At 35.5% G+C, this 23,957-nt stretch overlaps 1 protein-coding gene across 4 annotated transcripts in view; it reads right to left on the bottom strand.

The window, feature by feature from the left end:
* Window positions 1-23,957, bottom strand: part of ANKIB1 (ankyrin repeat and IBR domain containing 1) — a 143,219-nt gene that overhangs the window by 80,403 nt on the left and 38,859 nt on the right. For 3 of the 4 annotated variants that reach the window (XM_058525430.1, XM_058525421.1, XM_058525426.1), the window contains one exon: window positions 5,998-6,278. In XM_058525430.1, coding sequence (XP_058381413.1) covers window positions 5,998-6,185 — 188 coding nt within the window. In that variant the 5' untranslated portion in view covers window positions 6,186-6,278. Of the gene's footprint in view, window positions 1-5,997; window positions 6,279-7,530; window positions 7,746-23,957 lie in introns of those variants that run through there. The other variant, XM_058525433.1, reaches the window with a different exon arrangement.

Raw genomic sequence — 23,957 nt, 5'->3', positions numbered from 1 at the left:
GGGCCAATCTTCCTCACAAAAAAAATAATAATAATAATTGGAAACTCTAATTCTCAAAGCTTGTAATTAATATATGTTCTAATAAAGACATGCTCTAATAAAGATTTTATATTTTATTTATACCAAAAGACAGGCCCCTTTTATTTCCAAAGAAGCAAAAGAAGCTATTTTGTAAAAATCTAAGTAAAGAATAAATATTATAATCCCTATTTCATACATGACTTTTCCAAGATACAACTAATGAACTGTACATCCAAACTAGAACACACTGACTGAAAAGTCCAGCGGTCTTTTTGCTACATTAAGTAGTAACTGTTTATGACTATAGATTTAGTTTCCCATGAAAGAGGCACTGTGGTGTGGTATAATGTAAACACACAGCATTTGGGTTCAGAGAGCTATGGATACAAACTAGCTGCTAAACTGTAAACTTCTCTTCTTTGACTATTTTATTGTGCCTAAGAAGAGAGGAAAGTTACGGCTGCCGCTGCAGGTACCATAAAGCTAAAGGAATTGAGGATAAAATCAAGGTCTTATTCCAAATGAGTGCTTTACTTTATGGCTACTAGGTCCTTGAGGAGGTATATCTACCTTAGTCTACTCACATATGTCATGTATTAGGAACCTAGCCAAGCTGAGCCAGGGTCTGTACTGAAGCTGGCAGGCAGGTACCCCAGATTACATGACGCAGCATGAGAAAATAACGGCCAACAACTTAGTAGAAAGTTTAGCAAGGTTAAATTCAGTGAAATATCTGAAGCTACTTAAAACACAAATAGTTAAAATAGAGTTGCTATTTTACTTAATGCTGATGAGTAAATGCTATTTATCCCTATTCTACATGACATAGTGTTAAGAAGAGTAATTTCTTAATTCCAAAAGCAACTAATCATTTAAAATAATTTGATTTGTGATTTTCTAAGCACTATCTAAATAAATTTCAAAAAAAAAAAAAGAATACACAAATCAAAGAAATTAGAGTTGCTTGTTCTTAGGAAAGAAGAACAATAAAGTAATTTCTGATTCTAGTACAGAATGTTAAAGGCTTTAATAAAGAAATTATGAGCCACTGATCTGCAAACAATTAAAGAAAGAAAAAAGAAAATGCCCAAACACTTTAGGCTGAAGTTGAAAGTTTAAAAAATATAAAGTTAATTGGTATTCATATATCATAAAGGTAGTCCAAATTGTAAGTAAAAGAATATACAGTCATCTTTTCTGTAGGTCTTTAAATTCTCATTCAATAGAATGATAACCAAATGATGGTGACAGAGCTATATCCCTGCTTAGAGGAACCAAGAATATTGACCAGATCAGTAATTCTTAAACTTTTTGGTCATAGGACCCTTTTACAACTTTAAAAACTACTGAAGATTCCTAAGAGCTTTTGTTTATGTGGGTTATATATATTGATACTTACCATATTAAAAATTAAAACAGAAATTTTAAAAATATTTATTCATTAAAAAAATAAACCCATTACATATCAGACACTTCCAACATCTTAAAATGAAAAATAACTATGTTTTTTAAAAAATTAAGTGAGAAGAATGGCATTGTTTTACATGTTTACAAATTTCTTTTAATGTCTGGCTAATAGAAGAAAAATGGATTCCTATAGCATTCAGTCTGTTGTACTACATTGCTTTGGTTTACGTATATGAAGAAAATCCAGCCTTTATCTAGTTAGAAAATCTAGCTTTTATATAGTTACAAAACAGCCTTTTCAGATAATTGTGAATATTCATATTTGATACTACACCAAAAATTCAACAATTGGCCATTTCTTAAATATTAGTTGCAACGTAGAATCTGAAATCGTATCAATGAACTTTTTGTGTTCTGTTACATTAAAATCCATTAGTCCACCTTGCATTTTGAATAAATCTTTTACCCATGCATAATTTTAAAAAATAATCATATACTGGGCCGGCCCCGTGGCTTAGCGGTTAAGTGCGCGCACTCCACTGCTGGCGGCCCGGGTTTGGATCCTGGGCGCGACCGACGCACCGCTTCTCTGGCCACGCTGAGGCTGTGTCCCACATACAGCAACTAAAAGGTTGTGCAGCTATGACATACAACTATCTACTGGGGCTTTGGGGGGAAAAAGTAAATAAACAAAATCTTTAAAAAAAAAAAATCATATACTGATCTTCTGAAAAATACTGATTCACTGAGTTATGTAGATCTTCTAGATATTGTCACATTTCATTATATAATATTAAAAAAAATCACATTAGGTTATAACACCATCAATCTTATCAGAATAGTTTCTAAGGATTAGGAAGCAGTCAAGTTGAAGGCAGTGAATATGAGTTTTCCAAAATTCTAATATTCACTTGAAAGTTCAAATTTTATCATTAGCAACAAATACTGTCAATTTTTCCTTGAATTGATAGGCTCACTTAATTCATTTTCAAGAAAATGTTGGCCAAGTAACCCAGTCTGAATAACCATAGTTTTTTGGTGTGGTTAGTTTAAAATGGTGTTTCATGAAAAAGCAAGTATTCAACTCGTAACTCAAGCACTGGTACAAGTGTTCCTCTTCAAAGCTATCATCACACTTCAGTATGCAGCAGAAGTGCTTTATGCATTCTTCCCATTTGTCACATAGAATATTAAAAAGATGTGTACCCAAGGATGGAGATTAATTAAAATTAATAATTTTTATTGCTTTATCAAGGACATTTTTAAGTGAAACTGGCTTGCTTTCTTTTTTTTAAACTGCAAGTGCCTGACAGTGATGAACACAATGATTACTAGTAAGGCTTGGTGCCACTACCTTGATTCATATAAAGGTGTCTATAGTTTTATCTTCCAGTTTTTGCACTATTACTGCAAATATCAACACAGTGAAAAAGGCAAGTAACATCTTAGTATTAGTAAAAAAAAAAAAAAAATAGTTTGACCTCATATACCCCTGAAAGAATCTCAGGATCCAGGAGTCCTCAGAACACACTTAAAGAATCACTGGACTAGGTGACTTTCTTATATAGTGTTTTCCAATTTTATAAAGTATATATTTATAAATTACACTATAAATGGTTAAAAAATATTTTGCTACTTGGTTTCTTTTATGTTAAAACATACATATTACCTTAGTTACAATAATAGAGAAATACATTTTACTTGGTATTCCAAGCAATTTTTAATTAATCATGTAACAAGATCTGATATTAAATATTATTGGAGTGTTCAATATTAGGAAGCTAAAGCAACAGTTTTGTAATCTTACTGAAAATGTTCAACTTCAAAAAAGAAAGCCTTAATAGATTAAGCAATCAACAGTTAATCTATTGAGAACATTTATAAGTGTCCAGCATTGTATTTATGATATCAACAATCTAGTGGAGGAGACGAGTTTAATAATGATAGGACGGTTTAAAATCTAAGTTGTAGCAATTTCAGAGAACAGAAAGAATTCTTGAGGTCAGAGTACTTGGGGATGCATTCATAAAAAAGGCAGAAACCAAGTTAGGATTTATGACAGAGAATTAGAAACGAGAGAAGACATTTGAGAACCAAGGAGCAACAAGAATAAGGCTAAGGTGGTGGCATTTCTAAAGGTAGGGAAAGCAAGAGGGAAGTCAATCAACCAGTTTGACTGATAAGATCAGGTTAGAGAATAAGGAGAGCTAACTGTGTAGAAGCAGAGATAACTAGGTAGAAGGAGAGCAAAGAGAGCTTTGGACCCCCAACAGAATAATGCATACAATAGGGTATTGTTATAGTTTTCTCACGATAGAAAGAACATTGAAAAGGCTATACTTCAGCAAGATTAATCTGGACATGAGATTAGAAGAGGAAAAGACTAGCAAAAAGCACATTTGGGAGTCTAATATTTTCAGTATTGGGAGCAGGGGTTGATAAGAGTGAAATAAGCTTGGGGCAATGGGAATGGAAAGAAGTGAATTCAATAGATAAGACTCTGTATTAGTAGAAGGTTAGGTAAAGGAGAAGAGTAAGTCAGGGAGACTTGAAGACATTTAGGGTTATAGAGGTGAGAAGAAGTAACATTATTGAGGACGTATTGTATGGTAGGCAGCATAATAGATACATAACACACTAATTGATTTAATTGTCCCACAAGCTCTATGAGGTAGATATCTATTTTACTGATAAGGAAACTGAAGTCTAGAGTGACTAAGTAACTTGCCTTGCTAATAAGTGGCTTAAGTAGCTTTGATACCTAAGTTTATCTGACTGTAGAGGTGAGAGGCTGTACATCTCAGTGGTTAAAAGCCTAAAGCCATCAGTCATCTCCTTGGGCAATTAGCTTTGCCACTTACAAGCTGCAAGAGTTCTGACAAGTTGCTTAACCCTTCCGTGCCTCAGTGTTCTCACCTCTAAAGTGCCGATAAAGAAACCACCTCAAAGAACTGTAATGAGGATTAAATGAGACAATGCATGTAGAGCACTGTTAACAGTGCTTAGAAAACAGTAAGCCCACAATATGTTTGCCATTATTATATAAGCACAATATGTTAGTGTCATTAACATTGGGTGACCCAGTTTTGGAAGGAAAAATACAAAATTTCAAACAAGATGAGTTGGAGGTGGCTTCTAAGTAGATATTTTTAGAGAAATAGAAATAAAAGATAAATACAAAAATATGAGGTTACAGAAATACCTATTTTTAAGTCAAGGAATACTTATTCTATTTTTAAGAGGTTACAGAAATACTTACCTGATAAAGTCATGGGTCTGGATGACCTAAATTATTTATGGCCTTCTCATTCACAAATCCTGATCATAAAAATATTTACTTGTGCAATTACTTTATAAAACTTTTATTTACTTTGTGTAAGATACTATGCTAGATGGTAGAAGTACAAAGAAGGTACTTTTAAAAAGTTGTAATTTAGGTAGGCAGGGAGAAGATAGACAAAATTATAAAATATAATGAGATAGTGTACACCAAACAAGTAATACAAACAAACAAAAAAGAGGCATAGAAGTTAAAAAAAAGATTGAGGTTCCTATGGGTTGTAATAGGCTAAGAAGACAGATAAAGCCTGTACAGGATCTTGAAGGAAGGGCACAATTTAGATAAGACAGAGAAAGCTGAGAGGATGGGGAAGGGGGATACTCCTGGTAGAGAGAGCAGCGTGGACATGGAAGACAGCACACATGGCACGTTTCAGGGATACCAAGAGGAGCTTCATTTGAACAATTTGTATAAGAAGACATATGAAAAACATTGAAAGTTTTTTGTCAAGTTGTAAAAAGCTTTGAATATTGATTTAAGAATTATATTTCACTGTGTAAGCAAAGAAGTGTTTCTTTCTTTCTCTTCTAGCATCAGACTTCCATAGCTGCATGATCTACTTCTAAAAACTAAATTTGTTTAGAACTACTTTTCTGTCTTTTGCTTCTTTCCTTTTATAAGCTAGCAATTATCAAATTTAATTCCCATGTAATTAGGTAAGAATCTTCATATAAATATATTTGCTGTCACTAATGCTTTCTTGTTGAAGAGGTTTTTTAAAAAGTTTCTTAGTATTTTCAGTTTTAAGTAAATGTTTTGCTTTTAGAAAAGTCTTTTCAAGCAACTGAACCCTATCAAAAGAAACTCAAACTTGATCATGACTAGATAAAGCAAAAGCATGTTTTTCAATTTAAACTAGCTAATCAGAGCTTAGAACTTTGCTGTAGGCACCATTCCCTGAAATTTTTTGATAGCTGACAAGTACTTTTCTAGAATCGCAATGTTATAAATTAAATACTATACTATTATCTAAAAATCATACTGTGAAACATACTGAGGATCAAAATATATTTACAGCAACAAGAACATGTGAACCAACCTCATTACTAAAACTTTTGGTCTAATTTAGGCATAACTAAAAAATCACGCTTAATTTAGGCATATTCAGTTTCAGAAAGTTTAATTCACCACAATACCATATAACATGCACATATGTAAGTATATTTTCAAAGATCAGGAATTTTTTCCTCTTTCACCAATTTTTTATGCTGTTTCACAGTAATACTTACCTTAATATTTTATTCATTCCATGTCTAGCAGCATAGTGTAATGGAGTATTGTGCTGGTAGGGCTCCCCATAAGATGTATTTGGATCAAGGGATTCTTTTAGCTGAGGGTTGTTTTCATATATTTGGCAGGCCAGGTTTTCATCACCATTGATGAGTGCTTTACGGAATTTGGTGGTTGTATTTCCCATGTTTTGTTTTGGTTTTTTTTCTGATAGGCAGTGGCACTTTTTTCCTTCCCCCTTCAGCCACGTCTTGAATGCTTCTGCGACATGCTTCACATTCTAATGGAGGAAAAATTATCAAATTAGATGGTAAAACAATAATTATGAAGCAGTATCCTAAAGAAACAATATCTAGGAACACTAATAAAATCTAGGAAGCATATGTAAGGGAATCAACTATATTACATTTTACCAAATTTATTTTAGCCAAAAAACCCTCAAATTTTTAACACTGCCTATTAACTTATTGTTAAACTGGGACATTTTCCCGCACAGAGACAGTTAAGGTTTCACAGGCTGCACTTTGCACTATAAAAGTTATTTACATAGGGGCCGGCCCGGTGGCGCAAGCGGTTAAGTGCGCGCGCTCCGCTGCGGCGGCCCGGGGTTCGCTGGTTCGGATCCCGGGCGCGCACCGACGCACTGCTTGGTAAGCCATGCTGTGGCGGCGTCCCATATAAAGTGGAGGAAGATAGGCACTGATGTTAGCCCAGGGCCGTCTTCCTCAGCAAAAAAGGAGGAGGATTGGCGGATGTTAGCTCAGGGCTGATCTCCTCACAAAAAAAAAAAAAAAAAAAAAAAAAATTAAAAAAAAAAAAGTTATTTACATAGATGGGCTTTTCAATTTTCCTCTTCACATGGGCAGGAAATGAGCTTGACTGAATTTAATGGTTGAATACACTTAAATTTCTGTATAAATTATGTATAAATGTGACTGAGCCAATTTGTGATAGTGAAAATGTAGGAAATTTGGCTCAAATAAAAACTGCAGAATAGGTAGGTATTAAATTATAGTAAAGGAAAAGTGAAACTGCTCAGTACTTACAAAGACAGCAGAGCAAAGATTTTTAAAATGTAAATATATAGGACTACACAACTCACTAATTAATCAGATAGTCACAGCAAACTAATAAAACTGCTTATAACTGATTATACACAGAACAATGGAAATAGTAATTATTCTACCTTAAGATCATTACATTTATTTCCTTTCTACTAAGAAGAATTCAAAACAAGGCTGAAAACATCAAACGTTTATGCAATACTATGTTTGGAAAAGAGGTTATGATAATTATCATATGGGCATTTACTACTGAAGCAGTGTGAGGCAGGTGGTGGAAAAACGACATGGAAAAATAATCACTAGACCTGGAGTTTGAAATCTCATACTTGCCTACCCTAGCCATATAATTTTGAGCAAGTTATTTATCCTCTAAAAGCCTCAGGTTCCGATTCGTACAGTAAAGGAAAACGACCATTTCTTATGGATGGTTGTGAGGATTATAAGAGCTACTTTATTCAAAGTACCTACCACAGTCTTTGGCTAGTGTGCTGAATAAATGCTAGCTTCATTCCATTCCAATGTTTCTAAATCTACTCTTGAACTATGATCAAAATTAGTGACAAAGCAAACAGCGTATGCAAAGGCAGGTATGAAATAAAAGGCCCATTCAAGGAAGGTGAGTATGGATGGAGTCCAGGGTCTCTAGTGTTGGACTAACAGGACATCAAACTGGAAACAAGTTTGGGCCAGGCTAAGAAACTTGTACTTTAACCTGTAAAGAACAGATAATTAAAGGCTTTTATTCAGGGCAGTGACATAACTACTTTTCAATTTAGAAAATTAACTGTTGTGACAGTGTGGAAGACAGACTAGAGGGAGGAAAACTTAGAGGTAGAATACAAGTCTATCATGTTACCCAATTAACTCACTGGCAGGCTGGACATTAAAACATAGCTCTAAAAAAACAGCTGAAAATAATACCTACTTGTTCAAGCTTTGTACAGGGTAGTAACAGTTTCAACAGAATACAAATTAAAGGACTGAAAAACAAGAGTGTTCTTTTAAGTCCACATCTATACTTAATGAGGTCACCATTTGGGTCCCTTAAGAGTTGTTATTGACTTTTGATTTTAAATATACAAATACAGATGCATAGTAGTAATTTTTGAAAATATGAATAAAGAAAAAGGACAAAAAACTCATAGTCTACTTACTGGAAGATAACCACTATTAGCATTTTGATAAATAACCACCCTACTTATAATATATGTAAATATGTGCTTGTATGCATATATACACTATAAATATTTATATACATAAATTGGATCATTCCTCATAATTTTTAAACTTTTATGTAATTTTTCAGAGGGTTGTTGAACCTTTAGCCTAAAGTATTACTCCTTTATCATCTCATTTTGAAGGAGAGGAGTAAATCCTTCCCTCACACACTCTTTGCTTATCACAATATACTATATATAGCCACTTTTGGGATTTTTCAGGGGCAGCCTGGATTTTATTTTTTTCTAGGAGCCATGTGTTTATCCTCAGTAAAATAATTTGTGTTTTGTTGTACTGCTTTAAGCATTTTAAGGGTTTATTATTCTTAATGAGAACTCCATTCAGTTTACTGTGTATTTTTATCTATAACCAAATATAAAGGGTTTTACGTGAGTTCTAAAGAGTCTAAGGATACGAAAACTTTCAGTTGTTTTGGTCTTATCTTTCTACCCTGATAGAATGTAGCTCAAACTATAAACATTTTCAAAGTTTTAGATTAGATTAACACATAACACATTTTCTTTGACTTACATTATTACTTTGGTGAAATGTTCTGTAAGAAAAATAATTTCTATCTAAGAAGCGAAAAAAGAAATATTTAAGAAAGCAATGATATCTTGGGGTACTTATTTAAAATAAGACACCTTAAAAAAATCAATAATACTCTAAATGTGCATTAAATATTACTGTCACTAATGTTGAAAAGCATAAAGGCATCTAGAAACCTTTTTGTGATTCTCATTTATTTTCAAGTCTGCTTCATTTTTAAAATTTGAGTTCAATAAGCCTGAAAGTCACCAGGAAATGCATCCTTTAAAACAGTCATAGCTCCATTCCCTCTCAGATTTAGTCTCACAAGTCTTTCCTAGAAATTTGCCAGATGAGTCCTTTCACTTTTTCATAGCCATAGCTAGTATAACCTGAAGTGACTGTTCCCTCTTTGTTTGAATCAAACCCGTAAGTAATATTTCTCCAACTCCAAGATAAATCTATTTATAGAGCTTCATGAGACAGGTGATGGATTATCAAAGAGGTGAAAATAATTCCTTATTTTGGGCTTCTAAGTTTTACAGGAAAACCTAGGCAAAGCTTAATCATCTTTGACTAGTAAGCACAGCACTTGATAAGTATTTAATGAAAAAAAGTAAGAAGAAGGTAGCCTATCAATGGACTCCAGAAAGCATTCCCCAATTTCTAATTAACTTTTAATTGTGAAGGGCTCTATAACTCTAGCTTTAAATTTTTGTCTCTCAACTTCCCCATTCATAGGTTAATAATCTGCAAAAAAAACTCAAGTCCACTTAAATTAATAAACTACTCCCAGAAATCTTTTATAGAAGATAAAGTTCTTCAGAAATAAATAACCAACGCCTAATTTATGTTGCCACGAAAGTAAATTATTTTTAAAGTCATAATTATGGATTGAAGTTGTTGACTTAAACAAAATAATTGGCTCCCATTCTTCATTTAACTAGAAGAAAAACCAATATTACACACACGCACACACACACACACACACACACACTCAATTCATCCTTCTGCAACTGTCTGCACTGCTGATAAAAATAACAATCTTAAATCCACAACTAAACTTTTCTTTAGCCAGAATAGAAACAAATAGAAAGTTTGTTCAAACAGTAGGTCTCAACCCTGCCCAGCTCCAGGTTGAAATCAGAGATGTGTCTCTAGGAAGATTCCAAAAGCTCCAAGTCCACAGAAATGCTCTAATTGTTACTGTAATAATACTTAGAGAAAAGGAGAGGATGGTTTAAAAAGAGACTCTAAGAGAACTTTCAAGGGATAAGGTAAAAAATGAAATAAGGATAGAAGAAAAAAAAGCCAGGAAAAGTCAATATACTACAGGAGACAAAAACCATGCCAGCAAATAATGTATTAAGCTATCAACTCTATTCATTCACTCATTCAACAAGCATTTATTAACCTGTAGTAATTTTCATTTGTTACTATGCACCAGAATCACCTGGGGAGGTGATTTCACCATGTCTAGGGAGAACGAGGCCAGAGTGAGAATTTTAAAAGCTTCCCAGGTGATTATAATATGCAGGTCAGAGTGGAGGACCACGGACTAATTCTGAAACTATGCTAAGCCAAAGGTGTTGACAAGAAGAGTGATGGCAAGAAGAAGTGTAGTAGGAGTTGAAAAGACCTATGCTCAAATTCTGTTTCTGTTTTACCAAGTAACTTAACCTCTTTGAGTTGTGTCCTCATCTGTAAACCAACAGTATTAACATCTGCTTTCTTCAGCCAACAAACATAAATGAACAAACAAAAATCATTCCACCTATGAAGTTTATATTCCAGTGGGAGTAGAGAGAGAAACACTGTAAGGCAATGATTTTATTCTGTGTGCATTAGGGAGCCATTACAGGTTTTTGAGCTAGATCTTTTTCAGGCTTTAGCATTTTTAGAAAAATGCATTTAAGGTTTATCCTTGTTAATCCATGAATCAATACTTCAATCCTTTTTATTGCTGAGTAGTACTCCATTATATGGATCACCACTGTTTGTTTAACCATTCACATATTGAAGTACATGTTGGTTGTTTCCAGTATTTGGCAATTGTTAATAAGACCACCATAACATTTACATACAGGTTTTATGTGAACATGTTTTAATTTCTCTTGAGTAAATATCCAGGAGCAAGCAGAATTGCTGGGACATGTGGTAAGTTATATGTTTAACTTTATAAGAAACCACTAAACTGTTTTCCAGAGTAGAGGTACCAGTTCATTCCTATCAGCCATGTATGAGAGTTACAGTTGCTCTATATCTTGGTCAGCATTTGGAATTGTCAGGTTTTTCTCTTTTCTTTTTTGGTAGCCATTCTAATAAATGTATAGTGGTACCTCACAATGGTTTTAATTTCCATTTCCTTAATGACTAATGATGTTGAGCATGCTTTCCAATGCTTATTTGCCATGAATATATCTTGATTTGTAAAATGTCTGTTTAGATCTTTTGCCCATTTTAAAGATGGATTATTGTTGAATTTGAGCTCCTTACAGACAGTCATGCACTGCTTAACAACGTTTTGGTCAATGACAAACCGCATATATGACAGAAGTCCCATAAGATTAGTACCATAGAGTAGGCTATACCATCTAGGTTTGGCTAAGTATATTCTATGATGTTTGCACAATGATGAAATTGCCTAACGACACATTTCTCAGAATGTATTCCTGTTGTTAAGTGATGCATGACTGTATTCTGTAAAAAAAAGTCCTTCATTGGAAATGTGATTTGCAAATATTTCTTCGAGTCTGTAGCTTCTCCTTTCATTCTCTTAACAGTGTTATTCACAGACCAAAAATTTTAAATTTTGATGAAGTCAAATTTATCTTTTTTTTTTCCTTTTATGGACTGTGCTTTTGGAGTCATATGTCAAACTCTTCGCCTAACCTAGGTCATAGAGATTTTCTCCTATATCTTCCTCTAGGAATTTTTTAGTTTTAGGCTTTATATTTAAGTCTGTGATCCATTCTGTGTTAACTTCTATATAAAGTTTGACGTATAAATTGAGGTTCATTATATTTTACATATGAACATTCAATAGTTTCAGCACCATTTCTTGTAAAGAGTGTCCTTTCTCCACTGAATTGCCTTTGTACCCTTGTCAAAAACCAACTGACTATATGTGTGTGCATCCAATTCTGGACTCTATTCTGTTTGATTTTTCTGTGTGTCTATTCTTTCAGCAAGACTATATTGTCTTGATTACTGGGAGAACTGACATCTCAACAATATTGAGTCTCCCAATCCCTGAACATGGTATTTCTCTCCATTTATTTACATTTACTTTGATTGATTTTTCAATGAATGTTTTATAGTTTGCATCATACAAATGGTACACATATTTTGTTACATTTATACCTAAGTATTTCTTCTTTGGGGGTGCTATTATAAATGGTACTATAAAAAAATTTCAAATTCCTGTTGCCCATTTCTAGTATATAGAAATACAATTGAATTTGTATATTGACCTCGCAGTCTGTAAATTCACTAAATTCACTTATTCTAGGAGTTTCTTTGGTAGATTTTTTGGGATTTTCTAAAGTAGACTCATGTCTTCTATGCATAGAGGAAGTTTTATTTCTTCCTTTTAAATCTGCATTCTTTTTTTGCCTTATTATACTAGCTAGATAGATTTTTAAACTAGTGGGCAAAAGTTTGAGGAAAAATGGGATATTTGTATAGACTCAAAGTATCTCCCCCAAGATATTTAATAATTACAAAGTGAAAAATGGCAATTTAACAGTGGAGAATCATGGGAAATATCACTGTAACCAAGTTATCAAGGTTAACACCAACAGTAAAATACTGACATCACGTTCCTCGATTTGATGCACTAGAAAAGGGCACATTACTTCTGTAGTATTCTTGAGAAAATATGCATAACATCAATCTAAATATGAGACAACATCAGACAAACTCAAATCGAGGAACAGTCTACAAAATGACTGGCTAGTACTCTTCAAAAGTGTCAAGGCCATGAAAGACAAAAAGAGACTGCACAACTGTTCACAGATTAGAGGAGACTAAGGAGGTGTGACAACTAAATGCCAAGTGGGATCCTAGATTGGATTCTGGAACAGAAAAAAAAGTTATTAATGGAAAAACTGATGAAATAGAAAAGTATATAGTTTAGTTAATAATACTGTACCAACGTCAATTTCTTAGTTTTGATAAGTGTATTATGGTTATGCAAGATGTTCACATTAGGGCAAGCTGGGTAAAGGGTAGACAGGAACTCTCTGTACTATTTTTGTAACTTTTCTATAAGTCCAAAATTACTTCAAAATAAAAAGGTGAAAAAAAAAAAGATTCTCCTAGCGCCTGTGTTGAGAACAGACTATGGGAAGGCACAGACAGAAACAGGGAGACCAATCTAGAGCCTACCAGGGTAATCCAGGCAACAGGTGATAGTTTCTTGGACCAAGACTATAGAAATTAAGGTGATGAAATGTGTTTGGATTGCTGAAATATTTTGAACAGTATTTCCTGAAAGAAACCCTTAAGGAGTGTAGAAATAGAGTAGTTTCTGATGGTGAGAAAAGACAGAGGAAGAGGGGGGAAAAAGATTAAGACCAACTGCCTGAATCTAAGTCCAATCTGCATTCTTGCCACCTAAAGGTACAAACCCTAGTACTCAGGTCCAACTACGTCCCTAAAGATTCCATGACGTTAAAACATCTCATTTGGAGGAGAATAAGGAAAAAGGCATGCCTTGGCCTCTCCTAGAGCCTAGGGTGTATAGTCAGCTTCAGTCACACAGGGTTCAGGATTTGATCATGTATGTATGTAGGTGAAGGGGTAGTGGTAATCTTTAGGGTTTACCTTCTATGAAATCCTCAATGGCTTCCTACAGATGGCAGGATATAGTCAAACTCTTAGGAAGTGCATAACTATGGCTGTACCACAAAAATGTTTTTAAAAACAATGAGTTTGCCTGAAGCTGGGGACTTGTATACGGGAATAAGCAGAGGTAAGGCTGGATAGCTAATAGGGCTAGACCCTTAGAATCCCATCCCAAGAGTTTGGCTTCAGCTTTACTTTGTCAACTTAATTTCAGGTCATCACGGTTCTTAACGATATCTCCCACTTCTGAAATGATAAGAGGATTATTATTATATGATATTAACATGATTATTATTTTGACTTTAAACTTGGCCAGTATAATTTAGTGTTATGTATGTATCCTATTTTCTCAGACAGATTGATTAACGCAATGGAGTGTAGTGAGCTGAAAGAGCTTTTAGGCTAGACAGCCCAAGGATCTTGGCAAGTCTGTTAATGACAACCTCGGTTTTCTCATCAAGAAAATAACATTCACTTTAGAAGGCCATTGTAAAGATTAAATTTAATAATGTATATAAAGTTCCACAACTCATAAGAAATAATTGATACAACATAACTTCTCTTCCAGTTAAGACTATAAAGTTCACCAATGTAAGAAATACCTTATACTTCTCTATATGAAGAATGTTTATAGTACTGAATTTTTACGAATTATAGTTCATAAAATCATAGGAACAGAAAGGACTACATTTAAATCCTCCCAACCTAAACTCCCAGATTTAACCATACAAGCTCTTGAACATTCATGGTGTGTTGTAAATAAATAACTGCCTTCTACACTAGATAACCTAAAAAGCCTATCCTGAAATTGACCAAAAAATGATCATTGAAATCTTGTATTACACATATTTGGTACTCTTTTATACTTCATAGGGATGCTAGAATATCATGGGCATTAAATGAGATACAGGTTGCCCCAAAAGATAATGCTAAGAAAACATAATTTTTTTTCCTTCCTTTTTAAATATTTATTTATTTTATTGATGTTTTAATGGTTTTTAACATTGTGAAATTTTGGGTTGTGCATTTTTGTTTGTCCATCACCATATATATGACTCCCTTCACCCCTTGTGCCCACCCCCCACCCCCACTGCCCCTGGTAACCACAGTACAGGAAAACATAAATTTTAAAAAATTTAAATGACTTAATGTTAACTTTCCCCCACCTTTTATTCTTTTAATAACTGGGATATCAAAGATTGGAGAACTGCTGTTTTTAAAAGTCCACGCAGATTTTAGGAACTAACAACAACAATAAAAGCATTATTAGAAAGTACTACAGTAAGATGCAATCGGTGTAGTTCCTCAGGAAAATGACTTGAAATAAAAAGGCTGAAGCTGGGGCTGGCCCAGTGGGGTAGTGGTTAAGTTCGTGTGCTCTGTTTCTGCGGCCCGGGGTTCACGGGTTCGGATCCCGGGTGCAGACCTACACAGCGCTCATCAAGCCATGCTGTGGTGGTGTCCCACATCAAAAATAGAGGAAGACTAGCACAGATGTTAGCTCAGGTACCATCTTCCTCAAGCAAAAAGAGGAAGACTGGCAAAAGATGTTAGCTCAGGTCTGATCTTCCTCACTTAAAAAAAAAAAAGGTTGAATCTGTTTGACTGACAGGCAATAAACAAAGCCTTTAGAAATATGATGTCAAACTGGCGAAAGTCTACTGAGGAATCTTACTGTAAGGTTACTCACTGTAGCAGCTGGTCCCTATGCACCCCTCACCCTCCAACACACACCCCTTGATCTTAATTCTATTACTTAACAAATTTTAAAAATTTAAGCTATATTATACTTTGTCATAAACAAAAAACTCTGCGTGCAAACATTAACACAACTGGAGATATAGTTTAAATGTCATAAATATACTATTGAAATGTTAACTTATATTCATCAAAAATAAAACAAGGAACAAGAAAAGCAATTTAGACTCACCTTCACAGGAAAACTGAAATGTTAGACAAATACTGATTTTTAATGAATTATAATGCACAAAATCATAGGAATAGAAAGGACTACATTTAAATCATCCCAGCTTATCTTTCCAAATTTAACACTAAAAGCTTTTGAACATTCATGGCTTGTTGTTAGCCAATACTTTGCCTTCCTTATTAGATTATGGGGAATCTACTTTACTGCTCTTGTCCAAGTCTAATGCTTCAGTAAGACTGAAATTTATATTACTGAACGTACAAGCAGTTCACAGCACCTCTAAGCAATGTATGGTTTAGAGCAGGTGTCAGCAAATATTCTGTAAAGGGCAGGATAGTAAATATTTTAGGCTTTGTGAGTCATATGATCTCTGTCATATGACTACTCAACTCTGGTAGCATAGCTTGAAAGCCATAGGCAATATGTAATAGAGGGGGTTGGGCTGTGTTCCAATAAAACTTCATTTACAAAAATAGGCAGGGGGATTTGGTCCATGGGCTACAGTTTGCCAACCCCTGATTTGATGGAAGGAACACAGCACAGTAGAACAGTTTGGGTTGGAATCTCACATCTACTACTTACTTGTTCTAGCACAAATCACTAAACCTCTCTATACCCCAATTTCCTCAGGTATAAAATGGGGATAAGGATTGTCCTACTTTGCAGGATTGTCATGATTATCTGGGTAAAGTATATAATACAGTGCCTGGCACATAGTAGGTACTTAATAAATTTTATCTCCCCTCCTCTATTAGGCTCTGCAAACCACTGGTAAAGAGTTGGTTGCCACCTTTAAAGAACTCAATATTCATTCTTTTTAAGACAGTGAAACCTTAAGAAAAATGTCATCAACACTATGTTCTGTATCAGGAATGATATATAATTGGTAGTCTAGACTTTATCACTTATTAGGTGTCTGGCCTTTGGCAAATTAAAAAACTATATTTTTTTCACCTATCTTCTGAACCAAGGTTAGTTCCATTTTCACTATTTTTCTAGGTCACTGCCAATATTAACAAAGGTCTCTCCTATGTAACTGCACTTAACAAATACTACATGAAAGGGATGTAGAATTGAGTACAAAGCCAGGAGCAGGAGACAGAATCTCACATTGGGAGTATACGCAAAACACACACAGACACACACATACACGTACCTTTGGCAAAGAGCAAGAAGTCTTAGTCTAAAATGTTGCTAAAAATGAAGCATGGTTTAAGAGATTTGGGGTTTAGCTCGCCTAATTGCATATTAAGTCAAAGTCAAATGTGGCTTTACTTTTGATGGCTTCCTGGAAGAACTTCGTGAATACCCACAGTCTAGAGGAAAAATTATGAGTATTAGAGAGTACTGTAAAAATGATCTGAGTTGAGAAAAATCTTTTAACATAGAAAGCAACTTCCCTGTAATATGCATTCCAGAATTAAAATTCACTTTGCTGTTATTACAGTATCTTAATATGGCGGCATTCAAAATAACATGGCTACACAAACACAAAAGTATTATCATGATAGCACTAAAAAACTCTATGTGACAGTTTGGCTGCTGAGGTTTCTCAGCAACCAAGAAAAAGAAGATAACCCAACATATTCTGGCTGCTCTTGGATACCTTTTATATTTATATAGCTTTCACAGTGTGGAAATTGATCCTGCAGTTAGAAAAGGAAGAAACGAAAATAGCTGCAAAGGGCAGCAGGTGACTGCTTCTTTTTGCCAAACTGGCAAATGAACACTGAAAATGGCTAATATAAGACCCAGAAGTAGAAAATTGTCCAAATTTGGGACACAACTACTGTATGAAACATTACTCATTTTATTTCCTATTAAAACATAATTACTGGGCTGGCCCCATGGCCTAGTGGTTAAGTTCAGTGTGCTCTGCTTTGGTGCCTGGGTTTGATTCCCGGGCATAGACCTACACTGCTTGTCGGTGGCCATGCTGTGGCGGCAACCCACATACAAAATAGAGGAAGACTGGCACAGATGTTAGCTCAGAGCAAATCTTCCTCAGCAAAAAAACCCACAAAAAAACACCCCAAAACATAATTATCTGTAAGGATCACAGAACTTAGAATCATCCATACAAGTAATTTTCAGATAGCTGAAATTTTTTCTTAGGCAATATTCAGCTTTCATACATTTGACTTTCCAGCTACTCAAAATGTTATGTGTTATACTTTAACTCCCCCTTCACAACTACTTTTCAAGTTTTGAATTCAGAATTTCATACAGTACTGAAAAATTAACATTTCAGGCTTTAACACTATGGTGCTGTCAGCAAATAGCTTAATTTCAGCAACTCTGGCATCTCTGACCATTCAGCAGTATTTGCCTTCATAATTTTTTAATACTGTATTGTCCTTATTTTCATAAACATCAGTGAAAATGTTAAACTGGTAGTGTTTTATCTTGTATTACAAAGCCAAGGTCTCAAAGTTGATGAAATTGAGAAAAAGCCAAAATTATTTATACCCCAAAAGGCAAACATTTAGCCTCAAACCACGGCTCCCTAAACTTAACTGTACATTCAATTTTATAAAAGATAAAAATTACATGTACTATTTATAGAAGTTTACAAATTTGTAACCTTACAAATTAATTTTTACTATTTGTAAGTAGTATGAAATTCTTGAAATTATTTATTTATTTATTTTTAAAAAAGATTTTATTTACTTATTTTCCCCCCAAAGCCCCAGTAGATAATTGTATGTCATAGCTGCACATCCTTCTAGTTGCTGTATGTGGGACATGGCCTCAGCATGGCCAGAGAAGCGGTGCGTTGGTGCGCACCCGGGATCTGAACCCGGGGTGTCAGCAGCGGAGCGCGCACACTTAACTGCTAAGCCACGGGGCCGGCCCCATCTTGAAATTATTTAAAAGTGAATTGTAATTAGAAATTTTGTGTTTACACTTCAGGGAACAGAACTGCTCCCTAACATATCTCTAATAATTACATATATTCAAATTTAGTACAAAATAATTTAGTTTACAAAATAATATTAAACGAAAATAATTTCCTTTCTCAAACTAACCAAAAAGAATAAAAGATTGCAAAACAAAAAATTTTTTAGATTATCCTCATTGGAAAGGACTCCACTCCATCACCCACTGTTTTATCTATCACCCACTGTTTTAAAGTTAGTGAGTCTTCCTGGCTTTGCTGTATCCTTCATTGTGAGGTACTCATTTTAAATTGTTATTGTTTTGGGGTAAAATCTAGAAGTATTGTAATGTGTCAAGGTATAACACTGTTTAGCTTCTAGAAGCTCTTATTGTTTCTTCTCCATTGTCCTGCTGAACCCAAAGGAACTTATCAAGTTTAACTAAGTTTATTCAATATTATAACTTCAGCCCTGTTTGTCTGAGGATGTTCTAGCCTATTGCGCAGAAAAGAGTTAACACTGCAGGCCTGAGATGGCTATCCCTAGAAAGGCCTACTTGCAAGATTGGCCCTTGGAAGGTGTCTGAAAACTTGGATTCAAGGAGAGTTCACACCATTCCCTAACTGACAGGAATGGCTCATTGTACCTACACAATGTGGTATATGCTCAACACTGGCTTTTCTTCTGGGAGTCTGGAATTTTGGCACATGCTAGGCAGAGTGTGCCAACCGTCAATAAAAACCTTGGGTACTGAGCCTCTAGTGAGCTTCCTTTGTAGAAAACATTTCACGTGTATTGTCACAATTTGATGCTGGAAGAATGAGGCACATCCTGTCTGACTCTATGTGGAGAAGACTCTGAGAAACTTGTGTCCAGCTCCCTCTGGACTTTGCCTCATGTGCTTTTTCCATTTGCTGATTTTCTTTATATCCTTTTGCTATAATAAATTTTGGCTGTGAGTACAAGTACATGCTGCATCTTCTGAGTCCTCCAAGAGAATCACTGAACCTAGCGGTGATTTTGAGGACCATCCCCCAAAACATAGTGGTGTCAGAAGTGGGATTCGCTAGACTATCCCTGACTCAACAAAATATGATGAAAGCATTGTTTAGGAAAAGAAAAAATGAAGGAATACAGAATGATGAACTTTCGATGCCTGGGTAGCTATAGAGTTACCCATAATATGAAACAGCAGGCGAGCTGCTTTCTGTTATGAGAGATAAACGTTGCCTAGGGAATTGGAAAACGATAGACCCATCCCCAGGAGAGTTGGCTTGCTGATCCTGTGGCTGCTTTTGGTTGTGCTGGCTAAAGTTGCGTGGGAGGAAGTACATCCAGGAGATATCTTTGGTTTTTGTTCTTTCCTGCAGGTGGGAGGATAAAGGGCCCAAACATTCCCAAAGGTGAGCTTTGGGTGGGCCAAAAATGTTAAAAGTTTACACTGGTCTCTCCTACAAGTAAGAAGGAAAAAAGGTTAAATCAGCTCCCAGGGCTGGAGCAAAGCTTTAGATAAACAGAAACAGGGAAAAAAGGGGAGGGGGTAACTTCCAACAGTTTCATTAACCTAGTTGCTCCTGTAGCAACCCTAACTCTCTTGCATTACAGCCAGGATATACCCCCAGCGCAACACACACACACACACACACACACACACACACACACACACACACACCTGTAATGACCATGTAAATGGTAAACTTTCTTCCAGAGATATTTAAATAAATTTGCAATGAGAAAAAAAGGGAAATTTTCACAAAATGCTTTTGCATTTTGTGGCTATTGCATCGGGTTGTATGATAAATAAAACTGATGTAAAATGTTATATGCTGGTAATTTTATAAATGCTAGAGGGATTATCTTCATCAGGAAAAGCTGCAAAGAAAGGCAATGGGACAAAATTCCCTTGCTTTTTGCTGCTGGTGAGTAGACTGGAATTTAGACTCTCTGAATATTAGAAACAGAGTAAGTCTCCATTACTGATGATTTTTGCCTATTGGAGCCTCTGCAAAAAAAGAGACACCATAAAAAGAGAGGCAATCTCTAGATGTAGGTATACTTTGGCAGTTTTAAAAAGCAGTTTTTAGTTGCTAATGAACTCGTATGAAATCAGATGTCTGATACTCAGAGGCTGATGATTTTTCAGGGCGATGTGCATATTTTTGAGAGGGTCCCTTTGGACTCAAGATTGACAAGATAAGGGCTAAGAAAGCCCTGCTTGTCACTTGGACTTGGAACACAGCTGTCTGGCCTTGTAAAGTCTTGGCTTTGCAAAAGACTAGCTGTTAGCTTTTTTGGAGTTCTGAATTCGCATGTCCTAATTGCCTGGGCCTGACTCTAAGCTAAAACCTGAAACTGTCTGATATGGGCTATTTCAGCATCAGCACGAGCTCCACTGCACTGAAAGCAGGCATAGCCTCAATGAACAGAACTCAGACTCTGGGAGTGTTGCAGATTTAGGACACCCTTCTGTGGGCCCTAAACTATGAAAACATCAATGGATGCTGCCTGGATTGTCTGGGTCACATCCACATGCCCACAAGAAACAGCTTATTCTCTAATGGGAGAATTAGGCTAAAATTAGGCCACTGATTGGCTCTATGTTTCTGATGCAGAGGCCAAATGTACATTTGTGATTCCTGCCAAAAGCTGTAAATTGGAGGAGGGCACATCACAAGGAATGTGACCCCTCCACTCACTCCTGACAGATTGGATTCTGGACTCTCTCTGGGGTATGGCTCACTGCTATTGACTTGTGTTCAGGTTTCCAGATTAGTTATAATTTACAACAATGGATTGACAGCCTGACTCTACTTCCCTCACCTTTCTTCTCCTGGTAGACACACCTTAGTGAGTCACTTTGATTATTAAATACAGCTGTCAAAAAAAGGCGACTAATTTTTTCTAGACTGCTCACTAGATAATCAGTCAGGAGAAAAGAGGGGGGAAGTTATATAACCCTGTTTTGAAAATTTTTGAATAGCCAAGATTTAATTCTGACCAATTCCCGCACATAATGTGTCTTTTTGGTCAAATTATATAAAAAATGTTTTCCTATGAAAATGCTTTGTCCCACTTGCACCCAATCCTTGTTGACAAAATATATGGATGAGAACAGAGGATGACTGAAAAAATGTAAAGTTATGATTGTTAAATGGGACACACTGATTTTGTAACAATAGAGACAAAACAACAACCTGGCACCTGGGGAGGCATGGGAAAGAGTATTAATGATCTTTGTTTTTCAGAACTATCCTTGGAAGTATTCTCCTCTTCCTGTAGGAAAACTCCCCATGCTGCCTTTCCAAGAAGCTGTGACCATTCTGAATTCAAATTGACTGCTGAGCTATGATCACACCTTGACTATGAGACAGCAGAGGGTGGCCTAGTTCTTGCACTTTCCATGCAGGACATCTCTAGATGTGGTCCATACTTGTGAGGCAGATGAACTGATGTCATGGACAAGCAAATCTGTTTGGAACTGTCTGCCTTCAGGCAGTCCTGAAACCAAATACTGGACTGAATTAAGTAGACTGGACTGGGAACCCTAGAGTGGGACACTCCATAGCAGAAGGTCACACTGGGGCCCTGTTAACTGTACCGCCTAATATATGTCCTACATGGGGTATCCTAACTATTGTGAATTCTTTGTTTTCAGGGGTATTATGTGCAGCTTCCGGAATTATACTTTTTTTGTGTGTACACTATTAGGACACTGCTTCAGCCCTACAAGGCAGTTAGGTCACTTTCAACTCATCAGTCAGATTTGTGCTGTCTGAACTGATGCCTCAGGCTAGATAAAAAAGAAACTTAAATACAGAAACTTAAGGAGGAAGCCACCTGGCTTTCTAAGACAGACCTTTATTGCTAATGAAATTTAACCATTTAGAGGTTCAGCCTAAATTCTGAACCTCTAAAAGGCATAGGTGTCAAGATGCCTTGGCCAAGTGGGGATGGACTGTGTAGAAAAGAGTTAACATAGCAGGCTTGAGACAGCTATCCTTAGAAAGGCCTGCTTACAAGAACTGGCCTTTGGCTGGTGTCTGGAAACTAGGATTAAGGAGTTAGGATTCCCTAACTGATAAGAGTGGTTCAGTGTGCCTAAGTTGTATAAACAATGTAGTATATGCTAAACACTTGTTTTTATTCTGGGAGTCTATAATTTTGGAACATGCTAAGCAGGTGTTTACGTGATCAGCCTTCAATGAAACCTTGGGCACTGAGTGTCTAGTGAGCTTCCTTGGTAGACGAGATTTCACACGTCACAATTCAACGTTGGAGGAATTAGGAACTTCCTGTTTGACCCCATGAGGAGAGGACTCTTGGAAGCTTGCTCCTGGTTTCCTCTGGTCTTCACCCCATGCACCTTTTCCCTTTGCAGATTTTGCTTAGAATCTTTTTGCTGTAATAAATCTTAGCTGTGAGTACAATTTAGTCCTTTGAGTCCTCCTAGCAAATCACTGAATCTGAGGGCTGTCTTGGGACCCCTGATACCCTTAGCTTACATTGAAAAAATGCTTTAAAGTGGTTTCAACGTTCAAAAATCAATTAATGTAATCCATCACATCAACAGACTAAAAAAGAAAAATGACATCATCATATCAATAGATGCAGAAAAAGCATTTGACAAAATCCAACACTCATTCATGACAAAAACTCTCAATAAACTAGAAATATCAAGCTCAACTTGATAAAGAACATCTACAAAAAACCTACAGCTAACATCATACTTAATGGTGAGAAACTTGAAGCTTTCCCACTAATAACAGGTAGAAGGCAAGAATAATCCTCTCACTACTTTTCAATCGTACTTGAAGTTGAATGCAATAAGACAAGAAAAGGAAATAAACGGTATACAGATTGGGAAGGAAGAAATAAAACTATCTTTGTTCACAGAGGACATGATAATCTACACAGAAAATTCAAAAGAATGGACAAAAAAACTCCTGGAACTAATAAGTGATTACAGCAAGGTGGCAGGATACAAGATTAATATACAAAAGTCAATCACTGTCCTAGATACCATCAATGAACAAGTGAAATTTGAAACTAAAAATATAATACCATTTAATAAGCATCCAAAAAAATGAAATGCTTAGATATAAATCTAATAAAATATGTATAAAATCTATATGAGAAAAACAACAAAACTGATGAATGATATCAAAGAAGAACTAAAACGGTGAGCTATTCCATATTCATAGATAAGAAGACTCAATATTATCAAGATGTCAGTTCTTCCAAACTTAATCTAGAGATTCAATACAATCTCAATCAAAATACCAGCAAGTTATTTAGTGGGTATTGATAAACTGATTCTCAAGTTTATATGAAGAGGCAAAAGTCCCAGAACAGCCAACACAATATTGAAGGAAAAGAACAAAGCTGAAAGATTGATGCTACCCATCTTTAAGACATACTATAAAGCTATAGTAATCAAGACAGTGTGATATTGATGAAAGAACAGACAAATAGATCAACAGAACAGAATAGAAAGC

This window comes from Diceros bicornis, chromosome 3, assembly GCF_020826845.1.
Source record: "Diceros bicornis minor isolate mBicDic1 chromosome 3, mDicBic1.mat.cur, whole genome shotgun sequence".
NCBI lineage: Eukaryota > Metazoa > Chordata > Mammalia > Perissodactyla > Rhinocerotidae > Diceros > Diceros bicornis.
Note: the sequence above shows the minus strand (reverse complement) of the source record. Positions and strands in the feature narration are given on the sequence as shown.